Source organism: Meleagris gallopavo, chromosome 3 (assembly GCF_905368555.1).
Source record: "Meleagris gallopavo chromosome 3, MGAL_WU_HG_1.1, whole genome shotgun sequence".
Lineage (NCBI taxonomy): Eukaryota > Metazoa > Chordata > Aves > Galliformes > Phasianidae > Meleagris > Meleagris gallopavo.
Genome location: NC_139406.1, coordinates 8,752,672 through 8,774,980, shown reverse-complemented (window position 1 = coordinate 8,774,980; position 22,309 = coordinate 8,752,672). Strand labels below are relative to the sequence as shown.

General features: G+C 42.6%; 2 protein-coding genes across 9 annotated transcripts in view; one reads left to right on the top strand and one right to left on the bottom strand.

Annotated features, from left to right (window-relative positions):
* LOC146544590 (uncharacterized) overlaps positions 1–18,013 on the top strand; it is a 105,700-nt gene extending 87,687 nt beyond the window's left edge. For 5 of the 7 annotated variants that reach the window (XR_014882282.1, XR_014882279.1, XR_014882278.1 and 2 more), the window contains one exon: positions 17,672–17,948. Coding sequence is in view for 1 of the 7 variants with exons in the window: in XM_085220182.1 (XP_085076308.1) it covers positions 17,672–17,784; positions 17,902–17,961 (173 nt within the window). In the remaining 6 variants the exon portion in view is untranslated. Of the gene's footprint in view, positions 1–17,671 lie in introns of all 7 variants that reach the window. The other 2 variants (XR_014882281.1, XM_085220182.1) reach the window with 1 other exon arrangement.
* Positions 9,679–19,746, bottom strand: RBM24 (RNA binding motif protein 24). 2 transcript variants are annotated; one of them, XM_085220181.1, is made up of 5 exons: positions 19,579–19,746; positions 19,007–19,130; positions 17,943–17,997; positions 12,654–12,705; positions 11,435–11,789 (listed from the first exon to the last, which is right to left on the bottom strand). In XM_085220181.1, the coding sequence occupies exons 1-5, from the start codon at positions 19,744–19,746 to the stop codon at positions 11,634–11,636; spliced, it is 555 nt and encodes a 184-aa protein (XP_085076307.1). In that variant the 3' UTR covers positions 11,435–11,633. The 2 variants fall into 2 exon arrangements, with proteins under 2 accessions (XP_085076306.1, XP_085076307.1); XM_085220180.1 differs by lacking the exon at positions 12,654–12,705 and having other exon boundaries at positions 9,679–11,789.
* Between the last annotated feature and the right edge of the window lie 2,563 nt (positions 19,747–22,309).

Below are 22,309 nucleotides of genomic sequence, written 5' to 3'. Positions count from 1 at the left end.
TTGTGAGGGGTAAGAGAGGCAGCTGGGAGATGTAAAAGAGAAGGCCTGAGAGCAGCTGAAAGATGCCAGCAGTTTGCTAAAGAGAGAATCTGAGAGCTAAGTGGCCTTACGTGAGAAGAGAAAGCATGCCACAATGATAAGAAAAACAGCTGGAGAAAAACAGAATTCCAAAGCTTCTGAGACAGGAATGGATATGCAAATTCTGTTAACTCTACTGAAAGAGTGAATTAATTAATCTTTTCTTTTTCCTGGTCTGCTTCCATACTTTCGTCTTGTTTTCACAAACGAACCCTTTCTGCAGGATCTCCAGGAGTTCTTTTCTGCTCCTTCCATCTTGAATTGATCTTTTGGTTTTTGGGTGTTTCCTCCACAGAAAGTAGGTCGCTCTGAAAAATATTGTTTACTTGTTAGTAGTCTCTTAAGTTACTGCTTTAGCAGTTTATCTTGTATTTCCTGACCTTATCAAGACGTTCCCTACTAATAGTTTGGCATGTGAATGCCTTTCATTGGAATACCATTCCACTTGAAGAAAACGTGCTGGTGGCAGTTGATTTTAATAGTTCAGAACACATTATTGTAGGTCCTGTTAGATTTAGATAGCTTTGTATTCCAGAGAGCGAGCTGGAGGAGGCGAATTTGGCAGGCTTGAATGGTCTGACAGTCTTTAGAATTTGGCAGGGTCTAAAACAAGTTTGTAATAAGAACATGGTGACTGTAGAAAATAAACTATAAGAATGTACAATGGGACAGATTTTTAAGGCTTTATGCATTGCACTTATATTTTATTATACGTACAGCTTTTAATTTACTCGCATATATAGACAGTAAAGCACCTGGTCATATACTTGAATCCAGTCTGGGTGAGTGCATCAGTGATGTAAAGACATATGCCAATGTCTGTGTACACTAGCATGTTCTTTACTTTTGAAATTGTGGCTCTGCTGTTTTTCAGCCACGAAAGCAAGAAACAGTATGCGAGTATCTTTCCTGTGTCATTAGGAACAAAGAGCTTATGTGAAAAGAAGAGTACAGGAGAAGATCTTAAGAGATTCTGTCCCATCAAAAACTGAAATACAGCACCATGAAAAGAGCAAACATGCTGTCTAACTTCTCTGAAGCTGTTTGCTAATGACCTCCAATGAACTCGAAAATGTTAGAGAGCCTGGTCTCAGCTTGAAGCCTGAGAGGAGAAAAAATAGCAGGCAGAGAGAATGGAAAGAAAGTGGAAAAGGGAATGGAGGTAGTCAATAATTATTTTTCAACAACAACAGCAGCAACAAAAATGGGCAGCAAATTTTTGACAGCTTTCATGCTGCCTGACCTGCACTGCTGTATCTGAGCTAGCAGAGAAAAAGAGCAACAGCAGCTGTTTTGGAGGTCATGAAGGTAAAGTCACAGAATAATAAAATAATTGAGCAAATTATAAGAGGCGGAGGGTATAAAATGCAAATTAAGTATATTAGACCAAACATTTTATGATAGAGACTTGAATGATTACCACTTATTGGTGAAATATTAGATTATGTAGCATATAGTAAGTACTTAAAGGAAAAGGTTTGTGCCAGAAAACTTACAATCAAATCTGATAAAATATCACATGAGACACAGAGAGATAGAACTTTTGCCAAGGAAAGCTACGTGTGTTTGGCATAGGGAAAAATGCATGAAATGACTGAGAAGAAATGTTCACAGTGCAGGTTAATTATTTTTAAAGAAAGAATTTGCATTCACTTTTCAGATACCCGAAAGCCTTTGACTGTGTATTTAAAAGATAATCTTTTGTTTTGGAAAACCTTGACCTTACATTCCCGTAACAGGAACGCTTAGTCAAAAGCATAAACTGATTCAAAATCTCACATGTATGACCTAATGTTGCACTTCTAACTCTTAAGTAAATTTCTCTCTTGCAAAAAGAAACTTCAGATTCCGTGTATGCCGAACTCCTTGTTTTCTCCATGATTTGCAGCAGACTAGGCAATTTATTATTTTACATTCTTATGTGAATATAGATGTCATCTATTTTTAGAAAGTGAGTTTATGAGAAATGAGTGCAGGTGCACTTATCTGGAGAGAAATGAGATAGTGAATTTGAGAAATAATGAGGGAGGCAGTGTCCATCTGTTTTTTCAATGAATTGCCTATGATAAGTGAAATAACTCTGCCTTCTAAATATCCAGCTTTCCAGCCTATAGGTTAAGAAGATCTTTGCCAGTAGCTTTGCACCACCTGGTGACTTAGAAGAATTTCCCTAACAAGGCTCTTCAGGTTCATGTCACCGTAGTGCTTGAGAAAGAGGAGAGTTTTCAGTTGTAGAAGGAAGAACAGTTAGGCCAGTTTTATTTTTAATTGAAATGAGACAGTGGTGGAAAGTCTGAATTTGTACAACCTCATATAGTAGGATCATGAACACCTAAATCCAGACAAGCTTCCATGAAGCCTACAAAGTAGAGATGTGCTTAGGTGGCTGCATTATCTAGTCCTCCAACTTCATAGTTGACATTTTTTACCCAGATGCTTCTCTTGGAATGATCTTACTCCATATCATTTGTCCCCACATCCCTAGATGCAGTGCTTTCTACAGCTTCTCAGGAACGGGAGCAGCATGAGAAATTTCGTCACTGATAGTATCATAGTGAGCAGCAGAATTATCCTACCACCATATGCATGCAAGGATTGGAATGTATTGCCACGATACAGATTTTATAGCAAGTCAGTGCCTAGTAGAGCAAAGTGATGTTTGTAGGTTTACCTGCAACTTGCTTTGTTCAGCATTTTGTGGTGTTCTCTGGAGGAGTCAGATGCTCTTGCGAAGATCTTCTAAATAACAGGATCTATCAACAGTGCAGTAAAATAGCTATGGTTTTTTTTGTTTGTTTGTTTGTTTTGAGGTCATTGCTGATGTAGGAATTCAAAGCAAAATATTATCGTTACATCTTTTACCAGTGCAACTGGCAGAACCTGGGACTTTGCAGGTAACCCTGCCTACATTTAGTAATATCATTTTGTTCTCCTGTTGGCATATTTGTCTTCACACGTTAACAAATAGGCAAACATTGCACTCATTACTACTCAACCAGTAAAGACATGAAAGATCTCCTTTTAGATTTAAAACTCTTAACAATTGTTCCATCATGCTAAGCACATAAAATAAATACCGCAGTAAATGTTAAAAAAAAAAAAAAAAAAAAAAAAGGAAAATGTGAAAACTTATGTTTGCAAGCAATAGCACTTTCATGGCCACTGAACAGACTGTACTTCAAAATGAACCTCTCTGACCTCCTACAAATCCCTCAGATTCTTGCAGATCTTCTGCTCTCAGTCTGGGCCCTGGCTGCAGTCCTAGGGTAGCAAGCCCATCTCCATTGTGCCCAAAGCTTGCTATTCTGCCCTCTGCAGCAATGGCTGTGGCAATTAGCAGCCACGCAGCCCTCCTGGAAGAAAATACCTTTAATACAGTGCTGTTGTCACATAAGCCATATCTTACATACTATAGAAGGCAGAGTAGACACAATGCCTGCTTCTCCCTAGTACTGCCATTCTCTGAGTTTAGGAAAGCCAGATTCCTTGATGCTCTTCTACAGACATTGTCTATGCCAACCTTTATTCTTAGAGAGCTCCTAGCAAGCACTGCTACCACGGGTGGGGTCAGATCAAGGCACTGTGTTACAGAGTGCATTAAGCAGAGGACAGGATTTTTGAAGGCAGCTTGGTATTTTGAAGTTCCACGGAGCACCAAGATTTTCTACCGTAGAGAGTTGCTACAGTGCAGTCGTGTTTGCCTTTTGCTTAGCCTTTATTAAGCTAAACCATTGCATTCGCACAAGAGAGCCTTTCAACTGCTTGTGCCCTTTGCATGCCTTCAGCTGAGCTGCACCAGCCCCAAGAGGACCAGCTTCCTCCCCACACAAGTCCTCTGAATGCTGAAGGACACGATCCTGTTTTCACACTTAGCCACTGCTCCTGAAGCTTTACATTGGGTTCTGATTTCTTTTGGTAAGATTCCAGGTGCTGTTACAGCAGGCAGGAAAATGGCTGCTCTTGATAAGGTCAGTGGAAAACCAGTCTAAAGATACAGTAGGGTAAGTGGAACTGATGATATTTATAGAAGAATAAAGCCTGAGGTTCTTTATATTCTCTGTTACATGAAAAACATGAATTATGTTAGTGAAAGGATGCACTTTACAGAAAATGAGAAAAGAGTCTGTGTATTTAATTGATAAAATTATTCACTAATAAAAAAAGAAGGTAATATTGATGAAATTTGGGAAACAATAATGCTTAAATTTGCATACTGTAATTACCTAATGTTTGATTTATGAAGACCACTTCTTCCTTAAGCAGTGTATGTAAAATATGTTTATGCCTAGGAACGTGCACTGCTCCATAACTGTGTGTTGAAAAACACAGACAGTGGACATCCCTGATCACACTGATATGCTACTTACCATCTCCCATCTGTGGAAGAAAGATCTCTGCACTTTCATTGTTTCTGTTTTCATTCAGAAATATTGCTAGTGATCAAATTAGGAGAAGAATTCCAGTGGTTTGAGCAAATAGCTTGGGAATCCTAATTTTTGGCATCAGTATGGCATCCACAGCCTTGAGCAAGTAATCAGCCCTCCCTTTGAAGCAGCTGGAAAATATACTGAAGCAGAACTCTTTTGGAAACTATTCAATTGTAATGGCTCATGCTGGGAAAAATCAGGACATTCTACTCTAATACTTTCTTAATGCAGGGATATTTTCTTTTAAAGAATTCATGATTTTTTAAAACAGTTTTAACTATTTTTTTAAATTAACAAAACGCAGATTTTTTTTAATATATATTATTTTTCTGAATTGTGTTTTTATTTTTCTCATTTCTACAAACCAGGAATATAAAACAACCACCAAAAAAACTAACAATAAATGTGCTGGATAAAAACTTTTCCAGTTCTTCAAAGATTGATTCACAGCCTTTGCAAGTTCAGTGACAAAGCTCTATTAACAAATGAATAGCAGGCAGAAGAATCACTGAGCTTTCCTTATTTGCTACTTCTATCAGTTTTGCCATTTTGATATTTTTGTTCTGGTCTCAAGTGAAGTAAATAAATTCAGAAGAAGATGAATGGTGGGTATGAAGGCTTCCTTTGTAAAGATTTTTTTTTTTCCCCCCAGATTTCTTAAAGTTCAAAAAAGTTTGAGGTGAAAGACTAGAGGCTTGTCTTAATGCAACTGACACATTTTACCCACTCTTAAGCAGGAAATGCATAGGCACTACAAGACCCCTTGCTCTGTTTGGAAGTGGAGAACGTATGGCCCACCACAGCCACATTTAGAGAGAGAAGTAGCAGGCACACTTATGAAGTCTTGTCCAAAGACTTAACATGGTTATATTGAGCTAAGAGTGTATCTGTCTCAGAGACCTCTCACCAATTAATTTGGATTTCTGCAACACCTGATTTTCAGATGTTTGGTGATGAAGCAGACTTTCGTGGGTTCCTCCCTTAATCCAAGACTGACTAGGTCAAAAATAATGATACTGTAAGCTAACCCGTATTGGGGGCTTATCACAGCAAAGCTGGCACAGTGAACTGGGAAAAGGAGTTTGTTTTCCTCAAGTGGAGAGAAGGAGATAATTGTTCTGTGTGCATATCTGTATGCTTGAGCGCCGTTGTAGTTGCAGTTTTCTCTTTGGTCTTTGGCACTGTGTCAAGTTTATTTGTTCTCATAATTTTTGACTGGGCTTAAGGGGAAAAAAGAACACAAACACAAACTCCCAAAGCCCAGTCATCATTCACAGTATACATAATGCAAATTCATCCATAACTGTACTATTTTCAAAGCTACTCAACGTATTTGCTTGGTTTTGCTAAACGTAGTATATATAATATAAATAATACAAAGAACCTGTGCCTTGGGACCCTTATTTCTAGTAGTATGGTGGCATGAAGTAATAAACTAGTTTAAAAGAGCATTTCCTTATTGTTTGCAGGATACACTTGGAATAGTTGGATGTAAACTTTTAGCGCACACCCTGTGTAACCTTACTAGTCAATAGGATGCATGTTTTGAGCAGAACTGGGGAACTGCTCAGTTTGAAAGGGCCCGGTATCTGATTAGCAAGGCTAAGGGGTGCTATGAACGGTTGCGTCGTATTTTAATCCTAATATATTCCTTTCACTTTTAAAAATCCAACAGTAATAGATGCAACAAACTCTAGTAATGACAAATTATGTTCACAAGTTATTAGGAAAATGCAAACATTCAGAAAAATTGCAATTCTAGCAGCTTCAGCTCATACATGCAACATTTCAAGGCATGACACCTTTTCCATCTACACACTGCTGAACAAATGTGTTCCTTCTCCATCCCACTCTGCAAGGAGCTCAGCACTGGTCACTTTTCCGTGTCAAATCTCTTTTGAAGATTTTGGTGACAGAACTGGAAGTTTTTTTGTATGCAACTTGTTGCTACTTGCATATATGCCATCTCTCAAGTAAAATGCTAACATTTGTGCTGAGTATTAGCAATTCACAATTAAGTGTTTTTATTTCTCAGTTATTTTATGTCCTGGTAACATGAACTATTTCCATTTCATGTATGTGGAATCTTATTGATATATGTTTTATATCCAGAGGCCTGTTCATCTACACATTTAGCAAGAATAAGATAGCGTTTGTGTTGTATGTCCAAAGCTAAGTTTGCTAGTAGAACATGTACATTTTTGCTGAGGATATTTAAGTTGTCAAGTTACAGAGCCAGCATACAATTGACCTTTGTAAACTGAATCATAAGCTTGCTCTGTCCCTGTTGTGGCTTACCTCAACACAGCCCCCGTCCAGGGCAGCAATCGTTGGCTATCGCACCCCACCCTGGGCTATCACTCATCTGTGAATGGAGACCAGAGAAGGTCCCAGGAATGGCAGGAGCGTATCTGTGTAGGGCAAAGATGTCTTCTTTATCCTAGATTAAGCAAGATATTACTGTACCGCATATTTTCATGAGACATCTGTGCTCTCCTTCTTCCTTCCACAGGTGTGTCTGGTTTTAATTCTTACTTGCTACTATGTCCTATGGACAGACCTTCTCTAGGGAAGATCATGAAGAGGAAATGGTAGAAGAGAGTAGAAAATGGAATTGGGTAGATAGTCACAGCCAGAGGATTGCAGTCAATGGCTTTATGTCCAGGTGAAGGCCAGTGTAGAATGGTGTCTCCCAGAGGTCTTTCTTGCAGTCAGTGCTCTTCATCATCTTTATCGATGAGCTGGGTGGGGGGTTTGAGTGTACTCTCAGTAAGTGTACACCACCAAGCTGAGTGGTGCAATTGATAAAGTAGAATGAAGGAATGCCATCCAAAGGAACCTGGACATGCTTGAAAAGTGAGCTCACAAGAACCTAATGAGATTCAACTAGGCCAAGTACAAGGTGTTGCATTTGGGTTGCAGCAATCCCAGTTATGTGTACTGTCTAGGAGAACTCACTGAGCGCACCCCTCCAGAGAAGAACTAAAGGATCCTGTTGGATGAAAATCTTCGTGTGAGCCAACAATGTATGCTTGTAACCTGGAAAGCCAATTGTATCCTGGACTGGAGGTGATTGTCCTCTTCTACTCTGCCCTTGTGAGGTCTGGATTACTGGGGTCCCTCAGCACAAGAAATATGTGTAGCTGTTGGAGCAGGTCCAGAAAAGGGCCACAAAGATGATCAGAGGAGCATCTCTCCTACAGGCTGAGGGAGCTGGGATTGTTCAATCTGGAGAAGAGAAGGCTCAGAGGTCACCTCATTGCAGCCTTCCAGTACTTGAAGAGAGCTTAAAAATAAGAGAGACACCAACTTTTTACACATTGCATTAGTAATAGTACTAGGGAGAATGGTTTTAAACTAAAAGAGTGGAGATTTTGATGATATATTAGGAGGAAATTCTTTACTCAAAAGGATGGTGTGGCATGGGAGCTGGTTACCTAGTGAAGCTGTGGATGCCCCATCCCCAGAAGCATTCAAGGCTAGGTTGGATGAGACCCTGGCAGCCTGATCTAGTTGGTGACAGTCCTGCCTCTGGCAGGGGGTATTGGAAATGGATGGCCTTTAAGGTCTCTTGCATCATGATTTTGTGATTCCATTATATGATTCCTGCCTCTTCCCAGATGAACTGCAGCTATGGATATAGGAGGGCTGGATGTTGCCATTGTGAGGCTGCTCGCTATCTTTGGAAGGGTACAGAGATCAGGATCTGCATTATTGAAGAAAGGCAAGTAATGCACCCATCTTCAGTGGGGCAAGGAGAATCCAGAGAACTGCAGGACAGTCAGTTTCTGGGACAATAACAGTGCAGGCAATATTAGAAGTAATAATTTATTGGCACATGAAGAAGAAGGTAGTAATTGAGAAGAGTCAGCATGAATATACAAGTGTAAACTGTGCCAGACCAAACTGATTGCCTCCTATGACCAAATGACTTCATTGTGGATGAGGGGAAAGCAGAGGTCTACCTTGAGTTTAGCAAGGCTTTTTGTGCCTTGGATACAGAATCCTTGTATCCAATTTCAGATGTTTCAGTCTGGATGGGCAAAATCCTAACCAGATTGATGTTCAGAAGGGCTCATACTGTGCCTGAAAGTTGGTTACAAATCAAATTCCACAGGAATTGTCCTGTCTGATGTCTTTGTCAATGACCTAGATGCAGAGGCAGGATGCAGTACTTTCAGCCTATCACTGATGATACTAAATGGATGGTGTAGTTGATGTGCTTTAGATCAGACCTGCCATTCAGAGAGATTCATGTTTGCTAGCAGATAGGGCCAACAGGAACCCCATGAAATTCAGTGTGGACAAATATAGCATCCTGCACCTCAGATGGACTAGGAGCCTGCACAGGCTTATAAGGCATGGCTGGCCTGGTAACAGCTCTGCTGGAAAGGGCATGCAAGGCCTTGTGTCGGGCTGAGTGTGAGTTAGTGGCAAAGCCTGGCAGCACTGAAAGTGCATTAGACCATGTGAACAGCAGCACAGGTGGCAGATGAAGGGAATTGGTAATTCCCTTTCACTCAGTGCTCATTAGATCACATCTGGCAGAGTGAGTCCAGTCTTGACTCCCAGCATATGAAAGCTTTTGATAAACCCTAATGAATCCATTGGAAGAACAGAAAGATGGCTGGGGGTTGAAGCATGAAATTTAAGAGCAGAGGCTCAGGCAATGGGGTTTGTCCAGCCCACAGAAGAGAACAGCAACTTTCCAGTTGCTAAGTGGAGGTTACTGAGAAGATAGGGTTGGGCTCTCTGCCAGAGAATGAGAGATGAAGGTCATAAATAATCAGGAAGGCTTGGGCTACATAAAGGAAAAGAAAAAAAAGATACTATGTGGACAATTAGGCAACAAAATGGTTCACGTAGTCGGGTTTTTCAGCTTCTGAATGGAGGATTTTAAGACTGAACTGTACAAAGACATAAGCAACCTGGTCTGGGATTTGATGAACTCCCAGAGTCCCTTCCACCCACAGTTATTTTATGATAACCCTTAGGATGGATCTTCTCCATTTTCTCTGTAGAGTTTTCTCCATTTTATTCAGTTTACATTTTGTACACTTGAAGACACTACACTGTTCACCCCACAGAGCAAGAAAATTATATAAAAGCTTGGCCCTCAATTTTAGCTCGACAAGATCTAAGACAATTTAAGCAAAGACATCAAGAGACAAGATGCGACGACATTTTTTATTGTTTTTAATATGAGTGAATTGATTAAAAGATCTGAAATGTTGTAAAGCAATATACATACTGAATAAATAATATGCACAGAAGAGTCATGTCTACATTGTAACACTGGCTAGTACTCAGAATACTTAAAATAAATCCAGTGACATTGGATAAAAGTCCATAAAAATGCTATCCTGTCTTCCCTTGTATGAAATTGTTCAAGTATAAAAAAATCCAATACAGTGTAAAATATTAAATTCCATTTCGGTCAAGAATAAAAATTGCAAGTATTGTAGTTTCACAGGACAATGTAAAGCAGCATTTCCTAGCAAAGGGAAAAATAGTCAGTCTACATACAGATGAGTGAGAAAACTGCACTAATGTACTTGAGAGGTCTACATGAAGAACTATTAGAGGGAAAAAGAATGAACTAGCAATATTTAATGTAAAAACCTGAAAAAAAAAAGTGTTAATTTAAGAGTACCCTCATACAGTGCACATACTGAATTTAAATAAATCCAAGTCAACATCCTTAGTTAATTAGGTTAATATTTAATATGCTACATCTAAGTCTACTAAATAATTTATGCCATGAGATGAATACATAATTATACAGTGTCACATCTAAAGTTGCTTTCTTTAGAGCACAGCATAGTAAAACTTTCAAAATAAATATTTGTTTTTAAATAGCATAACAATTAAGGCACAGTATAAATCACATACCATTAACCCTTCAAGAACTGCAGTCTTGGTAACAAAAGTTGCCTTGTGTAATGTACGTTCACTAATAAATATTTTAAATATAGTCCTGAAATAGATATTAAAATCGTACAAATGGTTTCAGAAAAGAAAATTCCCTTAAAACAGTTCTTAAAAGTTTTAATTCATTAAGCTTCTTCCTGCCTTTATTCACAAGTTACGAATAGATGCAATAAATAGAAAGAGAAGGCTGTTGTAGTAAAGGGCTGATCCTATTTTAGAATCAGAATAGCTGACACCAGCAGTTAAAGTTTCCCAAAAGTGAAACAGGATGGGGCGAGGGATTAGGATGTGACAAGCTCATCACATGAGCATGAGTGATGTGTTCTGTCCAGAACTGTCTGTGTTATTGATTGTCTCTACAGCTGTTGCACCCCTTACTTCCACATCACTTGCTCCATAGTTCCACTCATCCAGAGGACAGATAAGAAAATAACTTTGGTGCCTGTCCGCCATCTTACTAGCAGGCCATCTTCCTTGGGTTGTTCGATGCCCGTTAGTGAAACGGTGGGAAGATGCCATCTCACGAAGACAGCTTCTGAAAGCTACACGGGACAATCAGTGCTTTAAGCTTGTTTCCTCTTAAATGGATAAAGGTTACATATTGCTGACTCAGTTTTTTCCCCTGGTTCGAATTTTTTGAATACCACTTTCTCACTTATAAAAGGCAGTTTTGCTTCCCTGATACTGTAAAAATGCACCTTTGCTTTTTTGGTTCTCGTTTCTTTTAAAATACGAAGTCCCATTGCTACTCCTGCCACTCTTTCATGACAGTACAGTATGTTTTCCCCATTTTCTTCTGGATCGATACTCGAAACTAGCCATGCCGCACTACCCCTCCCCTCTAACAACAAGATTTGGATGCGTACTGTATGAAGACAGTGGAATAAAAACTCTTTAGTTTCGCAATAGCGTCGCTTTCCTTAAAGCTCCTTGGTTAACATCAATTGTCTCTGATTAACTACTTATACTGGAAGGCCAAAAAGAGGAAGAGAAAGAACGAGCTTCCCTCGGGAGTCCGTCTGCTATTGCATACGATCCGTCTGCAGCTGTTGGGGCTGGTACTGGCCAAAAGCCGCAGCCGCCGCAGCCGCCGTCCCCGGTGCCGCTGCGGTGATGGGCTGCTGCACCGCGTAGCCGTAGCCCCCCGCCGCCACGTAGCCGGCAGCGGCGGCCGGAGAGGCGGCGTACGGGTATTGCTCATAGGCCGCCGCCGCCGCCGAGTACTGGGCGTAGGCAGCTCCGGTGTAATCGATGTAGGGCGTAGTGGAGGCAGCGGCTGCCGCGGGTTGAACGTGGGGAATTACCACTCCGGGCTGCACAAAAGCCTGTGGATAGACATAGTGAGCTGGGATCCTGTTGAAAGATGGGAGAAGGAGTCAGAGGTGGTAGGCGAGTCAGCGCCTAAGCGTCGTATCCATACTCCGAAGTCAGACAAACTCAATTTAGTTGTTGTTATGTGCATAGGGTTGCCACAATAACTAGGTGGAACAGACCGGTTATCAGTTTGTTGGCCTGAAAACATAAGTTGCTCTGAAGCACAGCCTTATAGCCGAGTTAAACGGGAGCGTTTAATGTTGCTTGAGGATGTTACGTGGGATGTTATCAAACCCTTTAGCAGGCCCGGGATAACTGATGTCAGTTTAAGGCAACTCTGAAGGAGTAGGCTTGATTGCAGCATTTGTTTTTCAAAACACCTCAAGTGGTTTTCGTGATCCTGCTTCTCGCCGAACTGCTTGACTCTTAGTGAAATTATTTCCTGTGAGTACTGTTATTATTAGTAACACAGCGGTTTGACAGCCTCGCTGTTTGACAATGGCCAGTAAGGCAACAAAACAGCTTAGCCCTGATTTTACCTAAAGTGTTCTGTGGGGAGCAGGAAAGAAAGGTGTATTGTGGCAACCCTACTTAAGTTGCTATGCAGACTCAGCACACATTAATTTCTCTGCAACCTCAGTCACCCTTATTAAAAATAAGAAAAACAAAAACAACAACAACAACAAAAAAACCAACACAGGCGACAAAAGAGTTTAAATAAAGTTCACAAGTGTGGTAAACACAGCAAGAATCACACTTTCCAAACGAACTATAGTGCAGCTCACTCCGTCACAAGAGGCCATTGAGGGAAGCTACATAGATGCTATTAAAATCCATAACAGTGACTCCTAAGTACATGTGCATCACACTTTTAAAAAGTTCATAAGGACACAAGGGTCAAACCTGTTTGATTATCAGGCCACTGCTGTCCTGTTTTGTGCCAGCTTGTTTATTTCTATGCAAGACATACAGCATAGAGTTTTTTGGAAGGTGGGAATAGGATTAAGTCTAAATAGATCTGGTGCTTAACAAAAGCAAGAAAAAAAAAAAAAAAACACCAACCAAACAAGCAAACAAAAACAAACAAACAAATGTATGGCTTAAGCAATAACCATTCTGAACAAATCAGTACACACACTTTCCTGTCTTCTCCACAAGAGAAGTGTACACACAAATTCATCTCAAAATTGTGTTTGATCACATAATACAGTTTTTTAAAACGATGCATCTGATATGATTTTCATTTAAAATCCATAGCTCTGTCTCACATCTGGATTTTCACTGAGAAGTCCTTCATATTCCGAACTCATTTCCAGAAAGTGAGTTTTTGTAAACTCATGTAAAACTGCTTGTGCAAATTTACTGCTATTTAATAATGAAATTTACCTTTACAGACAACTCTGAAGACTGCACCAGCCTTTTAGTGCACTGTAGCATAGATGCAACCTGCAGTAGTACACTGTGTCCTCCAATTGCAAGTTCTAATGGAAAGCTTTTTTGTTTTTTTTATTTTTAAAATGACATCAAGATTTACCTAAATGGTCAACAAGGAAGCATTTCAATCAGAAGGGGCACTGTCACCTAGATTCATAGCAAAGAAATAGTATAAAATACATGAAAACCAGACTTTGGAACAGCCTGGTTTTCTTTTTTAAGAAAAAGAAGAGCTCAGTGGCGTGAATAGGAAAAACCATAGTTATAAAAACCCAACGTGTCAATGGAATTCACTTCCTACTGTATGAAGGGAGAAATGAAAAAAAAAAAAAAAAAGATGGGAAAGGAAAGAAAACGTAAGATAAAACAATAAGTTGGGTTTTTAAAACTCACCTAATTTATGATGTGATTAGCCAGAACTGCATTTGAAGCATATTTAAGCTGGCTCTGTGCATTTAAATACACATCATTACCTGAGCTCCCCATACAAGATGGATGAGCAAGAGCATGCATTCTGTATTGGTCACCAGCCAAGGACAATCTCAATAAATATAACATCAGGTTTTTTAAGTATTAAGTAAAGAGGAATAAAAACGACTTTAAAGTCGCTGAGAGCCCCTTCTGCATCATGTAAGAGTCCATTCAACATCACATCACAGGAATTTTTACGTACAGCATTTATGAAATAGAATAATTCTAACAGAAATGATACAGCGAGAAGGCTTATCTAAGTGCTCGTGTTGTCTGAAACTGATGTTACTAGAATTTTCTTAGGACATTAGGACACTCGATCGGATCCTTGGACAAGACAGAAAGATACATGTGCTCCCACTTAAACTCTTATGACTTGTTTCATTAAGCCAAGAAACTAACAGGTGGTGAAGTTATGAAACATTACCCATTTGCCACATCTTACCCTACAACAAACACAAACCCCGGGCAGGCTCCTCACCACCGGGCCATTTCACACATGGTGATTGACAGCGTAAGCTGCACTGGGGTTATTTTTGATCATCTGTCATGCTACAACTGTTTTGAGTCGAGTGAAACGGCTTTATATGGCCAAAGTAAATTTCTACCTACTGCAGAGGCCAGCACGTGCAGAGCCTGGCCATTCAGAACCCAACTGCTTTTAGTGCTCTGCCAGGTCAAAAGTTGAAAAAGAAAGCCTAATAGTTCTGAATATCCTTAGTGTCAATAATTTTAAATAAAAGCTGCTGCTTTGTTCTTGAAAGTAAGTGTGGGAATTGCACGTGGTTTGAACTTTCTTTCTTGACAGTAGTTTTTATTTTGGAACACGTATTTGTTGTTTTAAGCTCTTGCACTGAAGGAAAAGGAAAGCCACATTTAACTTCAGCAGCAACTATAGCTTTGGGATATTCAAAATGAAATGACATCCACGCCTGCCGTGTGCCTTACGACTTCCCCTGTAGTTATAACAGAAGATGTGTTTTTAACTAAGACCTCCCAAAATAATCCTATAAGCTATAATAAGGCGACAGCTAATTGTTTTAAAGGAAAGGACAGTTTAGACTAATGCAGAGAGCTGTGTCATGCAGCCTTAGTAACACATAATTGAAATCTCAATGCTACACTATTAAGAAGGTGGTTACTTAACTTTGAATGACATGTTTTGCTTCAGACCATGGTAAGGTTTGGTGAGCATAACTATCGAGTAGAATTTAGTCAATGAAGAGCTTTCCTGATAATAAAAATAGGTCACAGAAGGATCAAGGCATCCCCTTAAGGTGCTCCCTTTTGAATTTGTGTCTGATAATAGCAAGAGGACATTTAGTGATCTGCAGGTTCACTTCTGACTGTTCTGGCTTCATTCCCTAGATCCTGGTTAGCAGCAGTCTGATAGTACACAGGTCTCCCGATCACAAACTAAAAGAGGGCTTCTCCTTCTCTCCCAAGGAAGGCAGAACTGCCTGGCTATAGACAGAACTACAGGAGACAGTAACAAGCAGGCAGTGTCAGCTAACCATTTCATAGCAGCCTTATCAACTTGAGATTTAACTCTGGTCTTACTAAAAAGAGTGGGAATGGGAACATCCTCATTTTGATTGAGGCACTACAGGTTCTAGAAAAAAATACAGGGACAAACTCTGACAGAACAAGTCATATCCTACACCAGACCCTCTTCATAATCCCGTATTTTTCCTCCATAATATTAAAATAAAAATTATGTAAGCAAAATGAGAAAACCTGTTTTAGGAGACAGAGTTATTTTTCCCTCTCCTTAAATTCCTATTGAATTCAGGGGTAGTATTTCAATAAGCAATTCTGAAAACAAAGCTGTAGATAACCAGTCCTGTGACCAAACAGCTTCCTTCGTGCAGTGAAGCTAACTTAGTTGCTAGCTCCCTCCACCGCAGTAAAAGTTGTATTTAATTTGGAATACTGTATTTCTACATCTTTTCAGTAAAGTAGTTTGACATACTCCAGTTATCTTCAGTTTCTTGCTTGTTAGGTGGGCAATCATGACAAAACTCTGTTGACCATACCGGAGTATGGCAGCACCTTACTAATCTGCATTCTGATTGATAGGGAAAAACAAAATAAAACATTTGCAGCTTCTATGTAAGAGTTAGCAGAGTGTTGGTAATGAATCATTACTACAATCCATTTAACAGAGCATATTAGTAAAATGTTTTTTTTTTTTTTTTTTAAGTGCAACTGCATGGGAGGATGAGAGGTTTTAAGGTGTGCAAATATTTCAGTGCAATCCATGCAGCATCATCTGAGAGTGAGCTCTTAATAAATATAGATTCAAGCACTGAAACAGCCCATCAGAATTATCAAGGAATATAGAGAATGAAGCTTTTCATTTATCCTAATGAATGCTGTCCTTCCTAATCTGAACTACATCCCTTAGAAAATACACAGGCCATTGGAAATTTCCAGGGGGAAGCAGGTTTAGTAATCTCCTTTGTCTGTATGTAGCAAAAGAAAGGCAAAAAGCAAGGATTAAAAATGACTAATTTGATATATACACGACCCTGGTACCAACATTCCTCTCCTCAGATTTATATACTTTGCATTAGAAATAAAACCTTATTCAGCCTGCTGGAAGAATTCCCCTGACCTAAGCAAGATTTAAATGATCTATTGTTGGCTCGGGGTAGGGAAAGCAAGAAGGAGCCCTCCACTTGCACAGTGCTTTAAGCAACAGATTGCATAGGTTCTCCTTTTCTGTTATGCTCAGCAAATACTCTCTCCACGGCTGGCCCCTGGGCAGTTCACTGGTTCCTCTTTGCAGCAGGGCTGTAACAGCTCTGCAGACCACGCACTCCACCTCCTGCCCTCCTCGGTGCTGGCGTCACACACTGAGCACCGCGCACACGCTGCCGTCTCCTCACACTTCAAAGAAGTCAAGCAAAATGCAGCAGAGGAAGGAGAAAAAAAAAGACAGAAAGTTTTCCACAGCCTCCTCAGGTGTCTCAGGAAAGCAAACGTTCTCCTCTAAAAGTGCATAAAGCTTCTAGGAGAACTTTTTCCTACAGTTACCTACAGCTTTGATGAAGCTAACTATCGAGAAGCTATTCCTGCTTAGTAGCAGCTGGGTACACTACGCTGAAGCTATTCTAGTCAAAGGAAGAAAATGCAGTTGTGACACGTTTTCCATACTTGGTGGTTAGCTTTTTCATTAATTAGCCAAATGCATTATTTTGCAATGAGTTTCTCAGCCAGTGTGCGTTAGTGAAGTGACGCCGTATTGGAAGTTTCAAGCAGACCTCACCTCCTAATTAAATGCCTATAGGAAGCAAGAGTTAGAGATACTTAGGAGCAGTAGACTTGAGTAAAGGAGAAATGTGCTACGTATTAAAGTCAGACCGAAGGAAAAAATCTCCAATTAGAAAGCCCAACAGGACGCACATTGTTAATAGGGAGCTCCACACCCCTCCCGAGAACAAACCCCCCCAAAATTATGAACATGCAAGCAATATGTTGATTCACTTAAAAAAACCAAGAAGTCACACCATTTAGCACTCACTACAAAATAAGGTTAAAAAAGTCACAAGCTACAGCTTGAAAGCAAGGAAACAAAAAAAGGCCCTTTGCTCCCCATGGCAAAGTCACTCCTCAACAACAAAAACAAAATTAAAAAGACCCCCCCAAAAAAACACTTTCACTACAGCTCTTTCGAGTAAATAAAAGCACACAGTTTAGCTATCAACACCACTTCATTACCGTAATAAATAAATGAAAAAAAGCACACGGAGGTCTATTGACTATATGAAAAAAACATACATGCATCGTTAATCACCATTTTAGCTTGTTTGTGTTTGAGTCTACTGGTTACAGAGTTTAATTCCAAACAGAACTATTCCACCTCTTATCATCATATCCTTCTGATCAGTTATCTTAACTGTAAACGATCCCTGTCAGATTAGAAAGAGATAAATAACATTGAGTCAAGCTGAAAAAAGAGAAACGGGGCACAGCAATCTTGCATAAAGTCATACCTCCTTGTTTTATCATAGGGTCATACGGGACCGGGCTGCTTAGGTGGAGGGGACGCGTCCCACACAACTTGACTCGGCTACAGCATTCAGAACGTTACCGACAAGGAGAGCACAGTTACAGGCATACGTTTGTAAGTCTGCAATCTGCAGTACTGCTGCTGTGTTTATAAGGGTGCTACTGCCAGAGGCCTTCAAGGATCATACTTTTGCTTTCCGTTTTTTTTCTTTCTTTTTTTTTTTTTTTAAAGATTTCTCCTCCCCTGTTTGAGGTCCCATTGAACAGACTTACCCAAAAGGCCTCTGTATGAGAGCTGGATGAAGCTGCTGAACACCAAAGGCAAAACCTACCAAGGAAAACACATCACATTCTCTGTATGAGTGTTCCTTTGGCTATTTGCCACACACACGCACACAAACGCAGGGTAACAGCTTCCAGTGGTGGTGTCTCTAAGGCTGGAGAACCACAAACCAGAAAGCAAAACACATCGCTCCCTATACACACGCACACAGACATCCATGCAGAAATTAAAACAGTGCAGCTCACGCTTCCCTAGTAGTGTTTAGAAGAATGACTCTGGCTAAATAACAAGCACAAAGTTTTCATTAACTTTTGATTTTGTGCTCCATTCTGGTCCTTACTGTCAATCTACATATGGCCCTTTTTAACCATCGATGTATCTGTGCTGTTTTTACAGACTTAAGCCTTAGCCCTCTCCACATGAGGATTTAGCAGGGGTTCAAATCCTAGACTTTGTTTCTGCTCTCCAAATGCCCAAGCACAAAATCCCTTTCCTGTGTGGGCACTGACCTACTCACAGTGCTCCCAGGGCTCAACAGCTTCACAGCACAGACATTTACACGCGCTGTGCCCGCAGCTCTCAGGGTGCGAGGCAGCACTTTGGGAAGTGGCAAGGACATCAGATTGGCTCAGATGTGGCCTTGGGAAACGCTATTTCATTTTAAAATCCTTCTCATAGCTCCCATCTGTTTTAGGACTTTCCTTTAAGGTGCTGTTTGTATTAATAAGACCTCACACACTGGAAGTGATTCATTCCTGGGCCACTCTTTCCCTGCAATGATACTGTAAATGGTCAGCTGCACCACCTTCCCAGCAGTGGAAATAGCCAACGAAGAATCTGAACTGTGCAAATCCTTCTGGAGAACTTGGGATATTGCATCTTCAATTGCTTTTAGAGCTTAAACAAATTGCCACAAAGTTACTAAGTGCTGCATTTAGAGACAAAAGCACACCTGACCACCCAACGCGCTTCGGGGGAGTGCGGCCCAGCACTCCCTTTCCCAAAGTTCAACTCCCTTCAGGATCCCAAGGTGCACGCAGGGCCGTGTCCTCACCTGGCTGCATGATCCTCGGCTTGGCACCCAGGTACGCCAAGTTGACGTTGGCCTTCCTACCATCGATGATGGGGTTGGGGTCCTTACACGCTCGTTCTGCAGCGGCTCTGTCGGCCATGGTGACCTTCAGGGACGAGGCTCTGCGTTAGATCTCTCCCTCGGGGCGGCTGGGAGAAGCCCCCCGCCCCGGTTCACCCGAGGCTTCCCCCGCCTCGCCTTCCTGCTCCGGGGCAGCCGGCAGCCGCCGAGGGCGCGGGCCGAGCTCCGCCGGCGGCAGATAACCCTCGGCGAGGCCGTATCAGGGAGCAACAGGCTGGGCGAGAAGCGACGGGATTCGCCCTCCATCTCCTTTTTCAGTAATCCTCCCCCCGCCTCTCTCCGAAGTGCCCAGCAGGGAGGGGAAAAAAAAAAAACACAACAAAACAAAACAAACAAACAAAAAAAAAAAACAAGAAAGAAAGAAAGAAAGGAAGGAAGGAAGAAAGGAAGATCCTCCAAGCCCTCCCGCTCCCCACGCAGCGACCCTCGCAGAAGTTTCTCCCGACGGCGGCCGCAGCCGTCCCCGCACTTACAAAGCCGTATCCCCGGGACTTGCCCGTCTGCCGGTCGGTGATGACCACCGCCTCCTCGATGTCGCCGAACACCTCGAAGTACTTGCGCAGGCTGGAGTCGGTGGTGTGGTAGGGCAAGCCCCCGACGAAGATCTTGGTGTAGGTGGTGTCCTTCTGCGTCGTGTGCATCTTCCGCCCGGCCCTGAGCTCTGCACCCACGCGTGGCCGCCGGGGCGTGCGGGTCCTGGGCGCCGAGACCCGCTCCCAGAGTCAGCCCTCGCTGTTCTCCTGCCTTCTTTTTCCTCCTCTCTGCCTCCCGTCTCCCCCCCGCCACCCGGTCACGGCGCGGCTCCCCGCTGCTTCTGCCCGCCCAGCTGCCTCCTGCTCCGGGCGTGGAGCCCCGCAGCCCGCGGGGGACTCGAGGTAGGTGCCGGGGACGGGAGGGGCAGCGGCCGGGCAGCGGCCAGCCCGGCGGAGCGGCGGCGGGCGGAGGAGCGCTAAGCGGCGAGTGGCCTCCCCCCCTAAAAGCCACCGGGTCGGGCACTCTCGGTTCCTCCTCCTCCTCCCGCAGGGGCGGGGACGGCGGCGGGGCGGCCCCCGCGCTCGGCCGCGGCTCGGCCGGGGCTGGCACACAGCTGGCGGCAACAGCTGGATGCCGTCGGGACGGGGGCTGCTGCCGGAGGGCCCGGCGGGGAGGCTGCGCGTGTCCCCAAGCTGCTTTGCCCCGGGCTTGGGCAGATAAGCAGTGCCGGCGGGGTTGTGGGGTCACCGCTGCGAGCCGGCAGCCCCCGGATGCTTACATCCCAACCCAAACGCCGGCGGTGACCCCCAGCAGCGTCACCTGCCTTACACCCCAAGCTGGAAGAGCCGGGGCCCGGCAGCATTTCCATTACTACTGTTATTGTGGGGCTGGTGGTTGTTATTGTTCTGCACGCAGGGCCAAAGCAATTGGTTAAGCTGCTTCCCTACTCTTTCTCTCCTCTTGCTGCCTCGGCCCTGTGCTGCGCTGAGAAGGATGCGGCAGAACAAAAGAAAGGACACGGAGGGCTGTGGGAGCCGGGAGGCAGGGAGGCTCACAGGGAGACAGGAAGGATGGGAGGAAGGTTACAGATTGGAGAAACATATGTGCACATGTGTATAGACTTCTGAACCATACCCTTGTGGTCACAACGCCTTGATAAGTGCTAGTGCCTCTTTCTCCTTGTGCTTTTGTCTTTCCTGTGAAGTCCCCTCTCCTTAACAAATAGGAGCGATGCATCCAGAAATAACTTTCAAGAACTTTTCAGTCCCTCTAGTACCAAATGTTACCCATAATGACATCAATCCTAGTCTTAGGCCCAGCTTGCCCCATATCTAATATTGGCCCTGCCTGATTTTCTTCAGCAGTCATTGTACCTGTTCTAATGGCCTAGAATGTGCAGAACCAGGCTGTGCTGTCACTAAAACTAACCCCAAACCCCACACCATTCTTTAGATTCTGCAGATTAAACAATCTGTGATATTATGTTAGAACTAACTGAGATTTAAGCTCAGGAAACCTAGCAGGATCCTGAGAGATGAAAGAATGAGAGACGACTTTATAGCCTGGAAAAGAGGAGGCTCAGGAGGTATCCCTTCAGTGTCTAAATACCTAAAGGGAGGATGTGATGAAGACGGGGCCAGGCTGTTTTCAGTGATGCCCAGTGCCAGGACAAGAGGCAGTTGAGCACAGGAGGTTCCCTCTGAACACCAGGCAGAACTTCTGTGCTGTGTGGGAAATGGAGCACTGGCAGAGAATGTCCAGACAAGTTTTGGAGTCTCATCCTGGACATGGGTTTGGGTACCCTGCTCTGACTGCTGGACCAAGTGGACCCAGAGGGCCCTTTGTCACTTCAACCATTTTGTGATTCTTGATCCAGACATAAATGTTGCTTTTCACTACCTGTGATGACAAGGCATTAACCTTGGCCTGAATCCAGTAAAGCCATTAACTCTGCCCCGAGACATCTCCCAGCATACTTCTTAGAGTGGTCTGGAACCCTCTGTTAAACACAACACAGCCAATTCTGCTCTGATGGTTAATTGTCACCTTAAGCTCTGGCCCAGTGACCTGAACTTACGTAGTATTCCTACTCAAGGTGTCAGCGCACCATAGAGCACTACAGCACACTGCTTAGGAGAAATGTAAACTTCTCGCCCCTTTGAGGACCAAAAGGATGAACTTTACCTAAAACCTACCATAGCATTCCCTGTCCCATTCTGTGCCCAACACTCCTGCTTGTCTTGTGATGTCTGCAGGAATGGAGAATTAGCCTAGTTTTGTAATCATTGTAGTCCATGTAGTCATGGATTCTTGCATTAAGGCCAGAAAAGTAATGTTTGGCTATCCCAGAAGTAATTGCAGCTGTAGTAAGGAATTTGCCTCTTTCATCCCAGACACCAGACTTTTATCTTTATTCTCTTGCCCATCAACTTTTGATTGCTGTAGTGTGATTTCTTACAGCTAACTACATCATCCATCCGCCAAATATTGTCAGCCCTCTATAGCCACCTAATGCTAGTAGATCTTCGGTACAAAGCTTCCTTAAAACCTCGAACCTGTCATCAGATCTGATCCAATAGAGGGGTTTTTGGAAACAAATTTTCGGCTTAATTGGCCTCTGAGATCCAGTAACAAATTCAGTTTGTTTGCTGTAACTGAGCAATGCCTTCATATTGTCAGTGCACATACCAGACCTGCGGACTTACAGACTTCAGGCATAAACAGAACAGT